General features: G+C 45.7%; 1 protein-coding gene across 14 annotated transcripts in view; it reads left to right on the top strand.

Annotated features, from left to right (window-relative positions):
- JMJD1C (jumonji domain containing 1C) overlaps window positions 1–21,773 on the top strand; it is a 158,675-nt gene that overhangs the window by 87,659 nt on the left and 49,243 nt on the right. For 3 of the 14 annotated variants that reach the window (XM_040564452.1, XM_040564453.1, XM_040564443.1), the window contains exons 1-2: window positions 9,758–9,883; window positions 14,382–14,495. Coding sequence is in view for 3 of the 14 variants with exons in the window: in XM_040564439.1 (XP_040420373.1) it covers window positions 14,382–14,495 (114 nt within the window). In the remaining 11 variants the exon portion in view is untranslated. Of the gene's footprint in view, window positions 1–3,787; window positions 3,807–9,522; window positions 9,653–9,757; window positions 9,884–10,084; window positions 10,173–10,200; window positions 10,485–10,763; window positions 10,943–12,681; window positions 13,949–14,003; window positions 14,079–14,381; window positions 14,496–21,773 lie in introns of those variants that run through there. The other 11 variants (XM_040564439.1, XM_040564438.1, XM_040564442.1 and 8 more) reach the window with 9 other exon arrangements.

The raw sequence follows: 21,773 nt of genomic DNA, 5'->3' as shown, positions 1-21,773 counted from the left end.
CAGGTTGTACTAACATTTGTATGTTCCAGTACTGGGTTTGCACTTTCTTTGTATTGTACCACTAACTCGGAGGAGCTCGTGAGTTGAACACAACCTGTCTCTGTTCATATGAAATTCCTCCTTAGCCAGTCATTCACTGCTCTGTTGTTCTCCAGCTGGCTGCTCCTGCTTATGTGCAATGCTTTGCCTTTCGTTTTTTTTCTCAGACCCTTTTCCAGTTTGTCTTTTTGTCCTTCAGTATAATTTGCAGTCCCACCAAGCTGGTTGTTTGTCAATTTTATAAATGTAGTCTGTGTTCTATCATCTGGGTCACTAATGAAAATAGAAAATAAGAGCTGACCCAGTGTAGGTGACTTTGGGAGCTGCGTTCTAGATGCATATTTTGACACTGAGCTAGTAATGTTTTCTGAATGTTTTTTATCCTTGATGTGCACCCACATTACTGTGGTTTCATTTGTGTCTAATCTCTTCAGTTTGCATATGTGAACATCGCAGGAGATGGTGTGAAAAGATCTGCTTCTCAGCTCCTCTCTTCTCTTCAAAAAGGATATTTGCTTTGAGATTATTTTATTCTTTTTGAATTCTTGATGGTTTTTACTCTTCGCTTTGTTTTCTTTTAAGTGCTTACTAATAGACTGATTATATCTGCTGTGTATTTCCTCCCCTTCCCCCTAATCATGGGCTGTTCTTGTCATCAGCAACTTGAAAAGCTGTATCATGGACCCACTTGAACGAAAAAGCTGGTTGCCTTTGTTCTGAGGCAAGAAAATGCGATTAATATAATTCACCATGACTTCTGTAATGCATTCCACAATATGGCAAGTGATGAACAATCAGAGGAAGATGGGGATTAGTAGTGTGAACAGTAACTGAGATAGGAATTAGCTTACAAGATGTTAGCTATGTAGTGTTGAAATAGGTGGAGCTGTGTAGTGGTGAAATAGGTCTGGCTACCAATTGCTGTTCACACATTTTGGGAACGACTTGCTTAGTGTTTTCACTAAAATGTTTGGACTAATTGATTACATTTGATTCAATCTGCAGATGGTACGAAATAGGAGGATCCCTTCACGCAGAGGATGAGGGCTTTTTTATGCAACTAAAATAGAATGTCCTTGAGAAATGAAGTAATAGAAGGGGAACAAAATGTTGCTGTATAAAACCAAGTCGTGCATTTAGGAGCAGATGGCAAGCATAGATGAGAGCTTATGCACTGGAAGCCCTGGCTCGGTGAAGGTCTGGCCCTTCTGGTCAGGCAGAGGAGGACTGCGAGCCTGCTGCGTGACGCCCAGATCGCAGGTGTGATGCTGGGTGCACGAGATGTGTTCCTGGAATAGAGGTGTGCCAGTGTCCCCGTACAACTGCCCTGGGACTGGTTTTTAAAATAATATGTATAATTCTGTCAGCCGTGCTGGAAGAGAAATTCAAACTTGACAGGATACACAGGAGGACTGATAACCAGGTGTGGGACTACAATCGAACAAGAGGACTAGGTGGGAGTACTTGGTGTAGGATAGTATCATTGCCATGTATGCTGCTATAGGAGGAAAAAGGGAATGTAATTAGTACTATAAATAGGTGTCAGAGGTACGTACTGTCTGATACCCTACACAAAAGGATCCTGAAGATCCTGAATTTACAATGCAGGCCTGAGACACAAATTAGGAAAAAACGTGACTCCCCAAAACAAACAAACACACAAAGGGTTATATAGCTTCTTTCTACTAACCAGTATGTTTGGACTTGCAAAAGGAATGCATTTCCCATTTAGTGGGAAACTTAAGTGAGACACACTTGTGTGACCTTTCGGAGGTCAATGAACAAGATCTGGATCATTTTGATTTTATCTTTAAGCTCACAGCTGTCACAGTTTGAAGATGAGTGAATTTATAAAAAATGGAAAACTTGTTATCTCAGGGAGAAATACTTTCAACACCATCTGTCCTGTGTTTTCCTGAAAGAAAAGAGAGTGTTTGTCCATCAAGGTTGTTGCTGGACGAGCATGTACGAGGGCAGATGTGAGAATCTAAAAATAACACGGCGGGGAGGGGGCAGTCCAGTATATCTAGGTTATTTTCTAATTTTTTTTACTAGATAATGCTGGTGTTTATTTCAACATATTTCATCATTATTCTGATGCAGAAATATATTGACTGAAACACTGCCTGTTCCATCAGACTTTTTATTAGCAAGTGTAAACTTTTAACCTTGACATCTTGGTGGTTTAAGCTTATAATTTGTCCTGAAAGAAATAAATTTCCTCTTTGAGAGGTTCTCCCAAACCTTCTGTACTGCAGAGTGAGGCATCAAAGTAGTGAATTGACAACTGCATGTCAGCATAGGAATTCTGATACAGTCACAATATTATAGGACAGACATAGCAGGGAAAATACTGCTCAAAAAAGTTAAAAGATGTTTCTGATTATAGTCCGAAACTAGGTTGTATCTCTCCTTGGTTCCATGACACGTGAAGGTGAGATGAATTGTCTGGTATTTTTATTGAGGAGTATGGACTAGAGTGCTGTCTCAGCAAGGTGGAACATTTTACAAAGATAACTGAAACGCGTGGTATCTATGTGGCTTAAAATTTAAATCTCTGTTTCGAAATAGGAAAATGTTACTGTCAAGATACTGCTATACTTTGTGTCCATGCTTAGGATATAAAAAGGAAAAAAGAAATGCTGCAAAACAGAGAAATGTCCAAGTGCAACCTTGCTCCCAGAAAGCTGGAACTCAAAGAGCACCGAGGCAGTGGTTCCAAAACTGGAGCAATCCCTTCCCACCTCCAGTGGCCGTTCCCTGTTAAGGGAATCCTGAGATGGCCAGATAGAAAGTAAGGAACTGGTGAATGTGATTTGTGATTCTTTGGAGACAGGGAAGGTAGGGAAGGAGGAGGGAGTAGAAGTTGTCGCCTTCACAGCAGTACTTCCAAAAAAAACCCCAACGCCTTTCTAAATGTATTGCAAATGCGATGCACTGATTCCACTGCTCTTATTCTTCCTAACAACGAAACACACGGCTGTCAGTAAAGGGGAGTGAGGGGGAAGGGGTGGTCTTGGTAAGGAGTCTTTGGCTTCTTAGCAACTGAATCTGAATTTCTGTGTAACAGCTTGTTTCACGTGATAACCTGAAGCAGGTCTTTCCCTCTTGTAGCTTCTGAAGGACTTGCTCTTCTGAAATCCTGCTCTCTGTTCTTAAGCTTTTTTTCGAGATTCTTACATTCATGTTTTGTGCACTTTTGAGGCTTTTGTTATCCCAGACAGCTCCAAACAGGAGCTCCTGTTGAAAATACCTTTTTTCCTCATCCCAGCTATGTTTCAGGAGCCAATTCCTCTCCCTGTGGAGACTTTCTGCCTAACAGAGCTGTTAGGGCCAGCTCAAGTGACCGTTTTATAGTGTGATGTCAAAATATGTTGCGTGTCCTGGGTGTGGCGTCAGGCTCATGGGGAGCATTTGCTATTACAAGAGTTGCTTGGATACTGCTGTAAGACTGTGGGAATGGAAAATATCAGCACGGGTGTGCTCTCACCGCTGCAGTAACAGAAGAAGGGATGCCTGGAGTGAGGCGCCCTCAGAGCTGCGCTGCCTTTGGGAGCACCCAGGGCTGGAGCCCGCAGCCTGTTCCCAAAAGAGGGCCCTGGGCCAGGGCGGCTGCTGGCAGCCTGAGCGGTCAGGGAGCCGGCACTGCAGTGGGAAGTTGGCTTTTATGTCACAAGCGTGTCCCCCAAGTTGTTTTGGAGAAGAGCAAAAAGAAAAATACAAACTGGAATACAGCCCACGTCAGAGGGAGGAAGCTGGCTGAGCTGGTCAGTGGTGTGCCTTAGGCTTTGGAAGGGAAGGACAGAGGGAGTGGCAGGGCAGTGCCAGGAAAAAAAATACTGCTCTGGAAGTTGATGTTAATGAGGATGTAGGGGGTGAGATGGTAAAAGGTGAGGCAGGTAGGTAGCTCCAGGGAGAAAAACAGAAAGGGAGCCTCTGACTGGTAGCGTAGGTGACTCTCAGGAAGCGCGATGTACTTCAAAGAAGCATTTGGGAATTAAGTATGAGAGGAGGCAGGAAGCAGTGGGAGGGTGAAAGGTGGAGTCCAGCCCTGTAATGGACTTCAGCTAGTGGGAAGTATGAGAGGCAGTGCTGGATGCTGAATCAGACGAGCAGCAATTCAGCGCGTGTCAGAAGCCCAGTGCTGGTGTTCTAGGTCGGGTTGTTTTTCTGGAGGTGAGGCTGGAAGGAGGCCCTATAAATGAACATTACAGCCAGTAAGTTCAGGGGAAAGGATGCAAGAATGTTGTGAATGTTGGTGATGGGGTTGGAAGAAGAGAATAAAGCCAAGAAATGAGCTGGAGGGAGCTTGGCATTATTGTGAGGGAAGCAAGAAGGCTGAAAAAGTATGAATACTGAAAAACATGGATGGCACCCAAGTTAAAAAGGGTTTGATGAATATTGCAGAAGGAGTGTGGGTAAGAACATTATGATCCTGAAACTGTCATGCTTGCTTTGTGGAAGACAGAATCCAGTCCCAAGGTTAATTACTGTTGTGGCACGTTACCATGGCACTTGGAAACCCATATGAAAGACCAGGATTTCATTGTGCAATGAATTGTAGAATGAATGTGGTATGAAAAGATCTCTTTTCTCAAAAGAGTTAAAATGCCTGAGTAAGTCAAGAGCAGAAAACTTACGTAGACAGGCAGGTGGGAAACAGGCATTGCTTATGAGGGAAGATGAGGCTTCTATAAAGCAGTGGCCAAGGCATTGTCAAGGTTTTAGAGGTCATTACAGCAGGAAAGACTTTTAAGGAGAAAACTGAAAGATGTTAATGAATCAGCTCTGCAAGTGCTGCCAGTAAGCTGTTCTCAAAATTGATAAATGAGCACTAGTAGGATCGGGAGACACTGCTTCCAAAGGCATGGTTTGATGCAATGGGACTGCTGGGGAGGGAGGGCAAATAGTGGGCTTGGTGGGCTGGAGGTGGCTGTGGCAGCTGTTTGGGCGGGTCTGAGCTGGGCACGTGGCATTAATTAAGGCCAGAGGAGCAGAGACTTGAGTAATCAGAATGCATGGGTTGGTGCTTTTAACTGTGGGAATGGGTAAAAAAAATCCTGTGTTTTATAAGCTCTGCAAGAGTTTCACGTAATCTGGACCCAACACTGAGCGAGAGGAGGTCACACGCTTAAAGATGACGCTGATGTTATTGGACTTGAGTGAGTGGCAAGGTCATGGCACTTCTGTTCAGCTAACGAAGAGAGAGGGAATAGGAAAACACAAGTCTGCTACAGCAGCACCAGGCTTGAGATGACAGACATCCACAAAGGGAAGTGCGAGAAACTGCTCAATATTTTGTCTCTGGATGTAAATCATAAATCTGACATTAGAGCACAATTCTGTAGGTTTCCTACAGAAAGGGTTTGTCTGTAAATGGCATAATGCAGAGGCGAGGTAGAGAAAAATGTCGGCGACAGCCTGCAAATGAAGACTGAGCCAGTGGAAGGTACGAATGGGGTAGGAAGAAACAAAACTACAGCAATTGTAAAAACAAACAAAAACCTACTTTAGACCTGAAAGAGCAAGTTGAATTTGTTTAAAGGATTTTGACTTGTAATGGGAGAAATGAAAGCAGCCATCTCTGAAATTATTTGTGAACATTAAAAATTTGTAGTTTCTGAAGCTTGCTGATCATTTAAACCTTGGTAGCTATCTCCAGCAAATCAGAAAGCTCAGGCAATACCATTGCCTTCAATGGCTTTTATTATTTTCTTCTTTAATGCCATGATTCTGGTTTTTCCTTTACCAAGATTATCGGTCTGTTGCAGCAGGGACACTGATTCAACCACAAAAATAGCAAAGTTTACAAACAGAGCTTATTGCCAGAGTTGCGATTACAGCGCTGGTGTCAGATGAAGTAATGGGGAAAGTTGCACAGTCACGTTGATGCATGCAGCACCACAAGCCATGATGGTTGCCTGTGGAAGGACGAAAGTGATTTCAGAAGTTGGCTGAAAACTTTGCAAAGGTTAGAAATCAAATTTGAAATCAGATCAATTTTAAATAAGTGTAAAAACAGTTAGCACTCATATGTAGTGTAGGGTATTGTGTTGTTGCTTGTGTTCCTTCATGTGCAGTGTTGTCTTCTGCTTCACAATTTTGAAAAATTACTAAAGATGGCCTGGTGAAGTTCTTGCATGTGTGGCTGTCTCCAAATAGTCTTTGTCCTCCTTTGTAACCAAAAAGGTGAGTTTGCCAATTGAAATGGCACGTAAATGTCAGTTACTCTTTTTTCCGTGCTGCAGCCTGAGTAGTAATGATTGTTTCATGCATGCTAATTCCTCCTTTGGACTTTGCTTTCTGCACGGAAGCACACTGTTTGCACTCATCTGGTTTGCACTTGTGGATAGGTAATCCAAAAGTTTGTGAGACCGCCCGTAGCTCTGCTCGCGCACCGCGTTATTTCTGCAGGAGCAGCACTGCGGAGCAGCCAGCCCCGCTAGGGAAATGTGGGACAGCGTGCCCAGCGAGAAGATAAGTAGAGAAACGCTAATTTAAATCATGAGGGCCGATTTAAATAACTTTCATTTGTTTGTTTTAAAGTTTAAATATTTATTCATTCATGACATTCACATGTGTTCTTTCCTTGCCAGCAGCATCCCACGCATGCGTTTCTCGGGTTACACGTGGGGAAGGACCGTGTTTTACGGGTAAATCCCTCTGCTGCGCCCTGCGTTCGAGTAACGAAAACAGGCTCGAGCCAGACCCCCCTCGGCCTGCGTGCGTGCTGTCGTTTCCCTGCGCCCTTGTTGTGTCTCCAGCTGCGCCGTGCCGGTGGCCTAGCAGAAGGCCGGTGACTCGGGGCTGGGCGCTGGCGGGTGGCCAGCCTGCGGGTGCAGGGGCTGCAGCTGGCCCCACGCCCGGCTCCACTCCCCAGCCTCACTTCCCAGCCTGCCTCCGCCGCACAGCCATGTGCTCGGCGGAGGATCTGCACGGCTTTTAAAGGCTTCTGGGAGGGGGGGAAGCCAAAAAATCCAAACAAAAACAGAAAAGAGAGGGGGTGAAGGGAGGGGGGAGGCAGCTCTTGCGAGGCTGTGCCAATGCAAGCCAGTGTGCTTTCCACCTCTAAACAAACAAAACAAACCAAAAACCTCCTGAAGAGGAAGGCGAAGCGATATGTCACCTGGAATTTTTCGTGTGGTCTCTAAAAATACAAAACCTGTAGTATTGCCCTTCCCGCACATGTGGCTTCGTGCTCAGCCCGGGGCTGCTGCTGCTGCAGTCACCCAGGGCTGTGCCATGGCTGAACTTGCAACTGCGATTTTAAGAAGGGAATGTTTGCCTTTCTCCATCGATTTCAATGATTATCTGTGGTTCTAGCGACTATCTGCAAAATAGGGCACGCTGTGTTACCAGCAATACATGTATCCTGTGGCAGTAAGCCAGGACAGTAATTGAAGGTCATGGATTGTTTGCTGAGTGCAGTGCTGTGCGCTGCCTGTTCCATAGGGGACTGGCAGTGCCCAAGAACAAAGGCAGCTCTGTTTTGCAAGCTTATAGTATGGCTTGTTTGGCAGAGTTCAGGCCTGATTGTGAGATGAAGCAAACAGTAGTTGGAAACACCACTAAAATAATGTGACTATTAAATAAGCTGCTCTAAAGTGTGCTATTTTGTAAATGTCATAACCAAACTTGATACAATTATTTTCCATAGGCTTCAGGACAATTAACTAAAGACACTCATTTTTAAAATTGCTGTTTAAATATGGGTATTAATGCTTGCACATGGCAAATCTGTGTCGTTGTTCTTTTTTTTAAGAATATACATAGTGCTAAAAATTTAATAGGCCGTAAATATGTAAACGTAATTTTATGTTGCGTAAATGTACTCGATGTTAGTAATAGCACTGGTAGCAACTTCACCATTTTTTATCCCCTCCGAAGGTGCTTTCCCCTTTAGTGGCTTTTGACTGAGGTCGCCTTTAAGCGGAGAACTTGTACATGCAGTTGCTGGGTTAGTATTCCAGGCAGAGCTGGTGCCACTTGAGAATTTTTAGCAAAATGCCTCCGTGGTAATGAATAGGTGCTGCTGCACTGGGTATTAATATTCTTTGTTACTAAGTCGCAGTCTATTAATAAAGCTTTGTCCAAACGGGCAAACTTGCCTGTCCTCCAGACAGTCTTGTGATTTGTATTTTAACAGCGTCTGTCTCAGATATTATTAAGGATTGCTTGCTTTGACAGCCCTACTATGTACCACACTGCTACCACAACCTGATCAGTTTGTGATAGCAGAAAGAATGTGCTGTGCTCTGTAATAGGCATAACTCGTTTGTTTGCACTTTTACTGGCATAAAAACTAGTGGTAGCACTCATAATTCAGAGAAATGGTAAAACTCCGAAGCTGAAAGTTAGGAATTTGGTTAAAGTAGGAGTAGTATGTCTTTGGGATGCTCAGTACTTCTTGGAGGTAACCCAAAACACGTTTTAAAAGCTAAACTGAAGATCATGTGACTACAGAATTAAGTAAGTTTGGGGAAAATAAAAAAAATCCAAACACATACCATTTCTAGACTACTTGGCAAAATCTGACTTCAGGGTATTTCCCTGTGTCAGCTGCTCCTGGTGGGCCGGGCTTTATTTCAGGAGGGAGCGAGCCCTGTGAGCAGCCCAGTGGAAGCCTGTGTGGCTTGCTGCTGCTGGGCAGCAGAGGACGGGCACGCGGTGTAACTGGGCGCCCAGGCGTGGAACGAGGGTGTGTTTTGTTCCTTGCTCCTTGCAGGGCCTGTCTTGGTACTGCTGGAAAAGACGGAGTTGGAAAGAAATGGGGTCAAAACGGTGTGGCTGAGGGTTTAGTGATTTTCCCCGCAGCTGTGGCCTGGTGCTGACTGGGGCCAGCGTGGTGTGGGGGGGCGAGCTCAGCACTCGTCTGCTCTGCGGGCAGCAGTGGGAGCCAGCATGGCTGCTCAGCAGCCAGGCCTGCCGAGGTGGGAGACAACTTAAAAGGAAAAATCAATACGAGAAACCGACTCCGATGGCGTCCCTTCCCAGCAGGAGCCGGTTCTGCAGTTGCGCGGTGTTAACGTGGGCTGGAGAGAGGCCAAGGCCTGAGAAGGGGGAGCGTGGGTCCCTGCCCTGCACCCTGTCACAGGCTGGCGGGGAAGAAACCCAGCCGCCGGGGGAAGGTCCTTGGTGGGCTGCGAGCTTCCCCTTCAACTTCAGTCCTCAGCTGTACTCAAGTGCTTTATTATTTCAGACCTCAGCATTTTATAGCATTCCAGTACACCTTCAAGCTTACATCATTTGGAATAACTCAAGATGAGAACAGAGAGGTAGTCATGCATTGATTTCCCATTATTCTCATACTTTCTTGGCAGACGCCACGCTGTATATTTTTTCCATGAAATAAAAAATGTACAGCTGTGCGTGTTTAAAGGGTTCGCAGGAAATAACTGCCTCCATCCCAGCCTCCTCAGCGCTTTTTTTCCCCTCTCTCTCTGTGAGCTGAGCCCCCGTCCGGCTCTCCAGGCCCCGCCGCGCAGGGGCAGCTCGGGCACCATTTCCTGAGGCGCCGCTCCATGTGCCCGCGCTGAGGGGCGGTTCTGGGGGCGCCTCCCCAGCCGTTGGCTCCCCTAAGAGCCTCGCCGCGTGCCCGGCCGCAGAGCCCGAGGTAAGGCGGCCGTAGCCCCCGGCCCCTTCGCTCGGCGGCGGCCCCACAAAGGCGGCGGCCGGCCTTCCTCCTCCTCCTTCTCCCCCTCCTCCTCCCCTGCCGCCGTCCCCGCCCCCGGCGCGGCCCGGCCCGACCCGGAAGCGGCGCGGCACCATTTTCCCTGCCCTTTCAAAGGCGGAGGCGGGCGCGGAGCTCCCGCGGGCCGGGCCGCGCCGCGGGGCGCGGAGCCAGGTGCGTACGGGCGGGGGGGCGGCTCCGTGGGACCCCCCCTACCCTGGCCCCCTTCCCCGGTCCCTCCGTCGGCGCCCCGGGGCCCCCGGCCGCGCTCCTTTGTTCGCCCCGCGGCCGGGCCCGGCCATGCGGGAGCTGGGGGGCGCGAGCCCGGCCGTTCGGCGGCCGTTGGCCGGGGGAGGCCGGTGCGAGCCAACGGCTGGGGCGGCCGCCGGGCCCCGCCGCCCCCTGCGCCCCTCGGGACCGGCTCTGCCCCGTCCCGGGGGGTCTCCGTCCGCGCCGCCTGAGGGTTTTGGCTCTTTTTTGTCTTTATTTTTCTTCCCTGCCGTAACTCGTGCCCCTGAGCGCTAGGCACGACACCCAGCAGCCTGGGGAGAAGTAGGGCTATTTGGGAGTTTAATGATTAAGTGTCATAACGAAAAGGTGCCAGGGTTTGCGCTATTGCAGACTAAACAGCCAGGCTAAAAAACAATACGTGGAAAAGTTTGCTTAATAGCACGCATAAATTACGCTTAGATGAGCTTTTCGATTTTTTGTGTGGTTTAAAGAGGCTCTTGGCTGTGCCGAAGGCTGCCAGCGCTAGCAAATATCAACGCTGCAGGTAGTACTCCGAGAAAGGCCTGCTGGGATAATTTTTATTTTTTTTGGGTGTTCTCTTGGTGGTATAAATCCCTCTAGAGGTAATTTTTTCTCTTTTAAACAATAAAAAAAGAGCGAACGCCCCATCTGTACATAGGAAAATGGGCTCTGAAGCATGTTTTGTGGCCCAAGTGCTGGGTGCCAGCCGGCCAGGGCTCAGCTGGGGAGCAGCAGGGGCTCGGCCGGGCTCTGCCCTCGCCCTGCTCAGTGCTGGCCGGGTGCGTGGGCTGCCTCGCCCGGCCTCCAACTGCTTCGTCGCGCTGGGCAGGGCGAAAATCACGCTCTGTGCCTCCTCGGGGCTGCTGCTTCGGGAGAGCGGGACCCGCGGTTGCCATGGGGTGTCTGGAAGGATAAATAAATAGACGACTTGCATTGCCAGGCGTGCTAGGAGAAGCAGTCCGTGAGTAATCGGCAGTACGGGTGAATATTTGAATAATGCCATCAAAATGTTCTGAGGTGGTTTGCTGTGAAGTGATGGTGCTTAGTATTTTCTAAAAATATGTTTGGGTTTCAGGAAAGTCCCAAACCAGCTGTTACTCGCTGTCTGAGAGCTGGGCTAGGTGCCTCCTGTAGGCAGGTTATTTCTTGTGTGAGCTGGGGTAAAAGCACTGGGGGTGGGGGTGAGGGAGGTGCAAAGAAAGAAATAAACTCTCGTCAGTGTGAGGGAGCTTGCTGGCCAAGCAGCCCAAGTGTTTGTGTTTATAGAGCACCATTTGGCCGAGTGGAAGTTTTAATTTGGTGAAAAAAGTATTATTTTTTTTAAGTAGCAGCTTAGAAGAGTGCTGGAATCCGATGTCACTTAAAATTGAGTATGTGCTCGAGCCGTTTGCTTAATTGTGGTCTAGACGGAGCTGGGTTAACATAGATGGTAAAAGGAAGCTTTATGCAAGCTTGAAAGGGAGGTTTGAGTTTGAAGATGTTTGGTTTTTACTGGTTTCAGCCAGTATGCCTGATTCTCCCTAGACTTGTCCTCTGCTTTGGGAATGGAAAGAGGGAGCGCCTTCCCCTAAAAGCTTGCAGGGAGCTTGTTGGACCTTCTTAATTCTGGTTTCATGTCGTTACATGCCTTGCGTGCTTGCCTCTGGTAGCTGACTCTTGCCTGCCGTGCTCTTAGTTGTTTTTTCTTTGTGCATATGTGATCCGTGCTGTGAAGTTTGGTCACGTCTTTTGTACGAAGGTTGTTCCAGTCCCCAGCCTGTCCCTCTTTGGGTACCTTGGTGGTGGCCTGCGTATCGCTCTGAGCTGATGGAGTCTGGACTTTGCTTTCCCCAGAAGGCCAGCTTTTTTTAAAGGGTGGGGTTTTGTTGGTCTTTGATAGGGGGAAGGTTTTCTAATAGTGCCTGAAAAATGGCAAGTTGCGTGCAGCTGAGCAGCCGTCCCCATAGGAGGAGGTGTGTGACATGGCATAGTTTTGCTTTATTTATTTACATATTTTTCTTCTGTGCTTGTGGGATAGTCTGCATCCTTCATATGCGTATTTTGGGGGCGTTGGCCTGTCTAGAGGCTTAGATCTATGAAAGCAAATGAGAAGGCATTACGTTTCTCATCTCGGCATAATCATGCTCACAGATCTATATTTGGAACTGGTTCTTTTAATACCAGCAGTAAGATAAACCGGTGGCTCACACATACCTTAATCTGTCGTGTTGTCTAAATCCTGAACGATAACTGCAAGCCGCATTCCACACGGTTTCGTTTCAGCTAATGATGTGGTATGTCCTGTTGTTTGTACTCAGAAACGTGTTTCCTGACCTGAATAATAGGACGGAAAGTTAGAAGGGAATCGGTGTGAAAAAGTAGAGCAGTGTCTGCCTAGGTGCGGGGGCAGACTAAAAACTGAAAGACTACAACATTGACTTTTTTGAAGAAAAGTTTATCCACTTACGGGTTTATGCACTCCTGCTTTGCGATTTCATGTGAGCTCCACCCTCTCTTAACTCAAATCATTAGCAATACAGGATCCATTCTAGAAAAGTGATGCAAGAGCAAAGGCCCTTTCTTAACTCTTAGAGGTTAAATAATTATTTGCTATTCAGACTGTGTAGTTAGCATATTATCATATTCCTCTGCCCTCCCAGCCCTTTCATCTAGTTACCATGTTACTGAGATGGCTGGCTGCCTGCCTGATAGGATGTTGGGTGGTTGTTTTTTTTTTTTCCCCTTGCTCACACAAGGAAGGTAACAACTGAAGTGAAACCTTAAAATAGAAATGAGAGTGCAGTATGTTAGATCTGAACGTTTGCGAGTTGGATATATTTATTAGAAAGTATTATGTAGCTCTGATAAAGTGCTCTCATTTGTTTAACAAGGGCCACAGCTTAAGCTCCACAGAGACTTGGGTTATATTTGGACTAATCGCAAGGCAACACCTTTGCAAAGTAGGTAATGAAGCCTGATAAAATGTTGAGTGCGTCTCTTACGACCTCTGTCTCTGCGGCTGACACGTGGATGGGCTGAAGGCAGGTCACCAGCTCTGCAGCTGCCCTGCTGAGGTGGCTTCTGCCAAGTTACGTAAGCGCTATGTGCCTCAGTTTCCCTGTCTGTGAAGGGCGGTAGCGACCCCAGGCTCCCCTGTCTAGCCCGGCTCTCTTGCTGCGGGCTGGCACGTGAACTGGCGGTGTCCTGCGGGGACGGCAGCACCGCACAGATGTTGGGCAGCATTCGTGCGGCGCAGCATCTGGTTTGACCTGCCTTTGTTTCTCCTCTTCGGCTCTTCCTCCTGAATTCTGGTCATAGAGTCGGGGCTCAGAGGGTGCGTTTCTTTTTGCTCTTTCCCCCCATCCCTATTTTCCATCATATCGAATAAGGTTCCTGTTTTTTCTGTTCCTCTGTGTGTGTTCTCCTTACATCCTGCTTGTTCTTTCTGCTGTTCATTAGTGCCTTCCTCTTACTGCTCGCCGTCTGCCTTCAGAGCTGCATTTTCTCTCCTCCATCCGCTGGGATTTCCTTTTCACCTGACTCATCTCCTTGTGGTACATCCCCGCTCAGTCGCGCTCGCATTGCGATTCTGTTCCAGGAAACCCTGCCAGCGCCAGCGGACCGCTCGGCCCCTCTTTGGGGAGAGCTTTTTCCGTCATCGCGCTCCCTGCCCACTCGCCTGCGCAAAGCTCTCTGCGCCTCGCTGCGGGGGGGCCGTGAGAGGCAGGGTGCTTTGTGCAAATACATGTCCAGATGGCACCGAGGGCCTGCTCCGGAGCCTGCTGCTCGCCTCTCTCCTCTCCCCGTGGCTCGCCCTCACTTGGCGTCCCAGATCAGGAGGAGTCCTGCTCCCTGGCGTGGGGCTGGGGGCACGGGGCAAGCTGTCAGGCGAGCAGTTGTGCTGGAGCAGCTGGGTGCTGCAGGGAGGAGCGGCTGCGGGGGAGGACGGCAGCAGTCAGAATAGATGCAGAGACGGGCAGGGAAATGAGATGGTTGACTTGAGGCAAGGTGAACGATTTCAGAACAGGAAGGGGAGCGTTTTCTTGTCTGCAGTTGTTTCCACTTCAGCGTCCTCAGTATAATTACCACTGTGCTAGCTAGTCCTGCAGGCAGAAGGAGAGGATCTGCGTGCTAAGCTGTATGTTTAAGATATAATCGTGCTCCTGTACTTTGAGCTTCTGTGGTAAACACTCTTGCTCAAGAACAATGAGGGAAAGGAAGAATGTATGTTGCAGTTCCATTTTCTTGCTAGTTTTTCCACCAACGGCACAGAGGAAAACCGAAAAACACCGAACTCTCCTTTCTTGTATAAATAGCAATTGTTATTCTGTTTTAACTTGTTTTGATGGAAGAACTGCTATGTCAGTGTTTATACAGTCCTGGGGGCTTGATGTGCCAAGCCTTTTTTAATTCGTTAGTTTTCTTTCTTTTTTTTCAACAGACATTCAAGCCCTTGGTTGGAAAAAGTGTATACAATTCAATTACTGCAGTAGAATTCCTTGTGGACAAACAGCTGGATTTTATAACTGAAGATAGTGCCTTTCAGCCCTATCAGGTAAGAAATTTGGTTACTGTGTAAGTACTGCTCATTTAGCTTAGTTAAATCCTTGTGTTTGTTAAAAGTCCTTTTTACAGTCAAGTTCTATGTTACAGGAAAAATTTCCTATTGATTATTGGCAGTGAACGTTCCTCGTTTTGTGAAAGATTATGTCTGGTTCTGGGGAATTTGATGATGCTGAGGAGTAGTATGCAACTAATATTACTGAACCACCTTTCAAGTGAAATTATCTGATCCCTTTAAAGGTTAATCAGTGCAGTTAATTGTAGAGCAGATAAAAGATAGTATCCATCCTTCTGAAGCCAGGCTTTGATTTCTAGGCCTTTGCAATGCTACATTGATGTTCGACTTACTGTTTCTTTGAGAATGGCTAGCAGAAAATGTTATTTTTTTGAAAAAAGAAAAATACTTCTTCATGCTGTGGTTTCTAAGACTGCTAAAAGTTCTAATATCCTTGATTTTAATGCCTTCTTCGTTAATTAGAAACATATTTGTATATTAATGTGCATGTATTTAAAGAAGAGGAAAAGCAATGATTTTTTTTCACCCCTCCCTGTAAGAAGAAGGTCTTAAAAATCTCTTTTATGACAAATAGAAAACCTCGGGTATTTCAGCTTGCTGATTGCAATTAGAATTGCCATAAATTCTTTTTCATGGCTGGGATGGTACACTGCAGTGATACAGAAATAGTACTTTGAGACTTGGAATAACAGATGGCCCTGAATAAATGCTATGTAATTTTGTCCTGACACCCCTTCTTCCCTCCTCCTTCACCAAGATCTTTTTTTCCCAGTACCAAATATAGAGCTAGAAAAAGAGAAGCGACAGAATGCTGGGGAAAGGAGAGGGAGGCTCGCTGTGTGGCAGGGCTGCTGCTTTTGTGTGTCCACGGTGGGGAAGCTGAAGGAGTTGATCGCTTCTCGTCAGGATGAAGTTACATGTTATGACTCGAGCTGCTCTAACAGCCTGGCCTTGCTGAAAAGGACAATTCCCACTATCAGACCCCATGCTTGCTAGTTCAGCCTTCTAAACCAGCACAACCCTGACTTGCAAAAAGGAGGGGGGAAGCATGTTGCTAATGAGCAGAGCAGGTTTAGCAGAGGGTGCAGTGACTGCTGCGGCCTCCTGGGGGGGGCGTCAGGATGATGCAACGCAGAGTGGGATATCCTCCTTTGGCAGCGGCAGCCTCTTAAATCAGCTGAGCCATGAAGTGTAAATTCACCCTCAGAGTCCAGCTGCAATCTTACAGATTCATTTTACAAAGCAAATACTTGCACTAGCGTCTGTCCTTTGTGTGAAATCTGTCAAGATCATGTCTCTGATAACGTTCATTCCGGTAACAGTAATCAGTCTCCTTTTGGCAATGGATCGTTTCTCACAAGACGAGCTGAGCAAAACAAAATGAATCTCTGAGAAGGACTGCCTTTTTTAAAAAACAGTCTCATTGCCAAGCCAGGCTGGCAGTAACATAACTGTGCTGTATGCGTTTTAGGTCCTTCCCGTTAGGGAATACTCACTGATAGAGTCTTAGACACAGAAGCACTTTAATTTGGGAAGTTGCATAGAAATTGAAGGTGTCATTTTTGAAAACGTCTATCATGAACAGCTAGCTATATATCATCTTGGTAGGTAATACTGTAATTAACAGCATTAGCAACTGTGGTTTTAAAAGAGGTGTTCACTAAAAGCTGGTAGAACGCAGTAGCCTGTGAGAAATGTTCCAAATGCAAGCTTCATCTGCCTAACTCTTGGCCTTTTATTTTGGCACATGGAGGGCAACTGCTGTAGGAAAGGTGAGGTTGTTCCACCCTTCATGGAGCAAACAGCCATCTATTAAAGCCTGAGATGGAGACTGCTGATCTGTATCAGTTATAAGTAGCTTGGTGACAACAGAAGCCTAAATTCTCTCTTCATTTTATCATTACAAGAAGGTCGCTGATGGAGATTCCTTATAAGTAAAAAGACATCCAAAAGGTGTCTTAACTGTATATTGCTCAGATATCAAATGTAGGTGCATGAAAGAACGTTGAGCTCACTGATGAATAGCACAGAGATTTTTAAATTATTATTATTATTTTATTGATGATAAGTTTTGGAAGCTACATTCTTAGGTATGTCTCTTTGCAGGGCTACCAATGTCCCATTGCTGAATTCTACAATTTAATTATACAGATGAGAAATTCACTGGGTGATGATGTCTTTAAGAGAACAGAAACCATTTTTTAAATGTTAACTGAATGTTACCAGCAATGCGTTAGACAGAAATACGAATTTGATCATGAGACTGGTTTCTCCTAAAATACTCCTAAATGGGAAAATTGTCTCTGTTTTGCTTGTTATTTTCAGTTAATTCTGGAAATGAGTCTGCACATTTTTAACTCGAAGTCACTGTAAGGTAGTTTTGTACATTTTTTTTTTTTCTTTTTCAGAAGGCCTTCTTTTTCTTTGCCATGAGAACAGATCCTAGATAAATCCTTGTTGAATTTCCTGTGAAAATCTGCTTTCTCAAAAGTAGAAAAAATGGCCTTTTTGTTTCCTTGTTTGGTCTGGAACGCTGCTAACTTGTTTTTGAGCAGAAGAACAAAAGTGAGGAATTAATCTTTGCAGAGATGAGTTAACTTTGTCTTTCTAAATGTATTTAGTTTTTGCTTTAAGCTCTCATGGCTGTGCATTTTCAATATGAAGTCCTCAGAGGCCATGGTGATCTAAACACTTTTTTTATTGCCTTTTGCTGCTAGTGCCTAAAATTCCAGTACCTTTCTGCCAAAGCAAACAAAGTTTGAATCTGTGTGGGAAGACTCCATTTCACTTCAGATACAATTCTTAACTACTGAGTAATTTTTCCCATCGTTGCGTGTACTTGTAATATTAGTAATGGGCAGCAGGCAAGCATTTGGTATGAATTCTGCTCAGATTAGCTCTGATCAAAACACAGTGCTCTGTAACGTAACCATTGGGCTAAAGGGCTTCATGAATAAGGTGGTGCTGTCCGGTTTGAAGGTGACAACTGCTCAAGGCAAAGAAAACAGCACACTTGGCATGCTTTTAGTCTTGGCAGGAAAAACAAAGTTTGAGTAGGCAAAGAAGTAAATTACTCTCGTTACCAGAAGTGGTTCTTCCAGAACAAGAGTAAAGGCACTTTGGCAGGACTTGCTGGGGAATCATGAACCACAGATTCCCATGCCATGTCTGCTCTTTGCATACATAAACATGTTTCAATTGTTAAGAGATTCAGCAAGCTTCATAAGAGCTAGATGAATATCATTATTAAAAGTAGGTTGTGCAGCTGCACTATACCAGCCTTTTTCCATTTTTCCTATCTTCACAATGTTTTATGTAGCAAGTATTCCACCAGTGAGTGAATTTGTTCTTTACATCTAAAAGCGGTATGTGACTTTTCTTTTTCCCATACGTCTGCCTTGAATCATGCCCTTCTCCACGAAAATGCCTCTGAATTGGTGTGTGGTGCCGTAAACTCCAATCTACATCTTGTTTCCGGTGCCTTTTATCTGTGTTGCTTCATGGAGGATACAAACGGTATTATTGTCTACGTGAAACTTGTGTGTGACTGAGAATGACTCATTCATTAATCTGGGTTGGTCAGGCCATTTAGTCATGTAGTTCTTTTTATGGTGGTGACAAGAGGATCTTGAGGAGAAAGCAGATGTAAATGTGTTTGCCGTGGTTATTTTCATGTCATTGCTAAGCAAATTATGTTCCTTTGCAGGAAGTGATTGACATAAAATTTGCAACAAGCATTTTTTTGTCTTAAACTAGTGTCTGAAAGAGTGGACTTACATACCATATTTCAAGACTACAGGTTTCTAATATTTTTCTGCTTTGCATTCACAATATATCGTGTATATTTTGTGATTGCTCACTAAGTAAAACTCAACAAATTTGGTGAGTGGTGTGGTGGCTTTTGCTATAGATTGAAAATGAACATGCTTCCAAATACATCTGTTACAAAAACATTTTAAGCAAAACCACAGTAAGCCTACACAAATGCAGGTATAACATAAAAAAAAATAGTTAAAACTAAAATTGTTTTCTGTAATAGTAACAACTTAGCTGGCCACAGAATGGTACAGCTATCTATCTGTCAATTATGTTACACGTAGTAAGGTAAGCAGCAGATTGTGCCTTCAGTTGTTCAAGCATGGCAGTTTCCTTGAAGGACCCGGGATGGGGCTATGAAGAAGTAGAGCTCAGTGTATGGTATGTGCGATCTCATCAGCGTGGCGTTCGGCCGTACCAGTCACGGCACTGGTGGGTTGGAGTCTGGGCTTTGCGCTCAGCAGCTGGAGCCAGCATAAGGGCTGAAGCCAGTTGCGTTACGCTTTGGCCAAGCAAATAAAGAATAACAAAAAGCAATTTACATTGTATTTTTCCATACAAGTGTGCAAAGACCAGGAATCAATATGCCTCGCCCCAGCAGTCGGTGCTTTACAGCTCTCTGCCAGCTCGGGCAGGGCAGGGGTGAGCCTGCGGATTGCCCGGTGCTGCGGTCATGCTGGCTCGCTGCCTCTCGGGGCGGCTGCTCCCTGGCGTGGGGTTCGCAGCGCTGCCTCATCCCGTTTGTGTGTCTGTGTTGGGTTTGTGAGCACGCAGCGCTGGAACAAACATGTGCACGGGTAAGGCAGGGCAAAGAATTCAAATGAAGTTCCTTCACAATCGTTATGCTTCCTGAGAGAGGGTATTTCACCACTCAAGGAAGGAAGTGGAAGGGTGTGCACACAATCTTCTGAAAGTCCCCTGCGTATTGTTTTTTTTTTTTTTTTTTTTTTTTTTTTTTTTTTTTTTTTTTGGAAAAAAAAAAGGAATCAAACCACAGTTCAGTTCTTCTTTATGGTGGATTTTTTCTTCAGTCCAACCTACTTACTCACATTCTCCTTAAGGACAATTCATGTAATTTTTTTTTCAGACAAGGCTGATTGCCTCAGTATTTCAAAATGGTAAGGTCAGCCTGTCTACTTCTGTACTGAAGGTTCCAGATGTAAAGATACGGCACCAAGAAATCCCCTGTGGGAGGTGTTACATGCAAAATGATAGGTGTGTATGCTTTGGTCTCCTAAATGTGCACTGCATGCTTGAGAGCTGACAGATCAAATGTCTAACACACCTTAAAGATTGTTCGAGTAATAATAATAATAAACTTGCCTACTAATCATGAAATACAACCCCAGATTGAGGAACTAAATACTCCTAGATACATTACAAATCTAAGTTCTGTATGCCATGAGGTAAGGCGTGAGAAAAGGGTGTTGTGCAACTCCAGTACTCTCCTTTTCTGTTTATTATGGACAGGTAGTGGGTTTTTCAGGCCTGGATGCTTTTGCATCATTACCTTGCTCATACAAATAAACCAATGGTGTAGCAGGCCTTGTGTAGCAATAACATGTACACATGGAAAAAAATCTTGAAGCATGTTGAAACAGGGAGTAAAATAAAGTATCTTTCTGTATGTATTTTAAGCAGCCCATAATCATACAGTGTAGACTTCTTTCAGACTTCTACTTCGGGCTTAAAAATAGCTACTGCAGCTGCAAACTGCTGTTCCCATAAACTTGTACCGCCGCTGACTGGGCAGGCGGGAGCTGCTGGGCTTGTCCCACCCTTTGAGGTTGACACAGGCAGCTCGGGAACTCCGGGTGCCGGCCAGCTGGCGGCCGTGGCCGTCATGTGCTCCGCTCCCAGTTTCGTTTCCTCCGCGGCTGACAGAGAAGCACACAACTTTCTGCATCTTCAACTCTTCTCAGTGTTGTCTTGAAGAGCTGCCTCCCTCCTTTTCCGTGTCTCTGGTGTCTGGACCACCCATCGGCAGTCCAGCTGCCTTTTCTGGCAGCCTTGTAAAGAGCGCCGGTCTGAACAGCTCAATGGCGACGCATCTATGTTTCAGTGTACGTTTCCAACGTGAGGGGAAGCAAAAGGCTAAATCCAGCTAGAAGTGGGTCAGATGACTCATGCCAGTCTTCCCTGCCTGCTACGAGTGTGGGACAGAGAAGACTTTTATCGGAGCAGTTGCAAGCAGAGAGGAGCGAGGGAGGGAGTCGCATCCTCTATTTGCAGAATGGGGGAGAGAGACGTGTTGTCTCCTCGGCCTGCATTTGGGCCTCCCTTCAAAGCTGCTGTGTACCCCAGGACTTGACCTGTCTTTATTCTCACAGTGGGTGGAATAAAACTCTGCCTCTTTTAGCTTGCTCTCTTAAGGAGAAAGGGCTTACTTAGCCCTTTAGCCTGGGTAGGGAACTTCCTGTGTTTGATAGAAATTATTACTTTTTTCACCAGTAAAAGCCCATGGAAATATTGCTCAGAAGAAGGAGGAGGGCTCTTTATCCTTGGTTCTGTGTCCTTTGGTGATTCCAATCTTCACATTTGATTTATTAAAAAACAAATTTTTTTCATGAGTGTTTTTCTTAGGTGACATCTTGACCAACCCCATTTTCATAATGCAGACACACAGCTCCTAGAAAAGTCACTTTCACGTTTTTATATATCCAGCTGGCACTTTGCCAAATAGTTGCTGTCTGCTGGGATTGGGAATTCCGATGCCATGGGGAGCTCTGAAGCTTGAATGGGGGTAAAATCCTGCTGCCCTTGCATGGGAGCGTTTACGTGGGGGAGGGGAGAACAGTCTTTCCTGCAGTTCAGTTGGGAGGGAGAACTCTCAGTTTATTGAACTCAATTTTTACAAGAAACAGTTTTTAGCTTGCATTTGACCTGATAAATATGATAGCTAATCTGATGAGGTGTTCATGGCTTTGTTTGGTTTTGCTCCTTCCTCTGATGTAATATTGAACTGTTGATGCATGTGCTGCAGAACAGTACAACGCTATAGTTTTTATTATGCTTTTTAATGGGGAAAGTACAGTATTTTGTTGGAGCAACTTTGCATTGAGAAAACCAAACACCTTCCACAGCCTGGGGGACAGGTTGTACAGCTGAGAGATTGGAGGTAATGAATCGTGATGGGCAGGCTTCTTACGTTGTCCTCGCAGGAGGCTGCACATGCTGAAAACCTCACTTACACAGAGATCCATGAATTACTTGAAAGGGGAGGTCAGACTTTGACTTTCTCAGGGTTGTGAAATCTTTATCATCAAAAGGTCTGTGAGGTAGTGTGTTCAATCAGCTTCTGCAGAGGTAATGGAGGGGAATGCAGCGGAAATGCAGTACCCCAGCCAATTGTAGTCCTTACGTGTCCTTACGTGTCTTCGTAACTTTCTGCTGTGTTTGAAATGACACCTAGCAGAAGTACTAGTTCGCAGTCTAGGA

Source organism: Cygnus olor, chromosome 7, assembly GCF_009769625.2.
Source record: "Cygnus olor isolate bCygOlo1 chromosome 7, bCygOlo1.pri.v2, whole genome shotgun sequence".
NCBI lineage: Eukaryota > Metazoa > Chordata > Aves > Anseriformes > Anatidae > Cygnus > Cygnus olor.
Note: the sequence above shows the minus strand (reverse complement) of the source record. Positions and strands in the feature narration are given on the sequence as shown.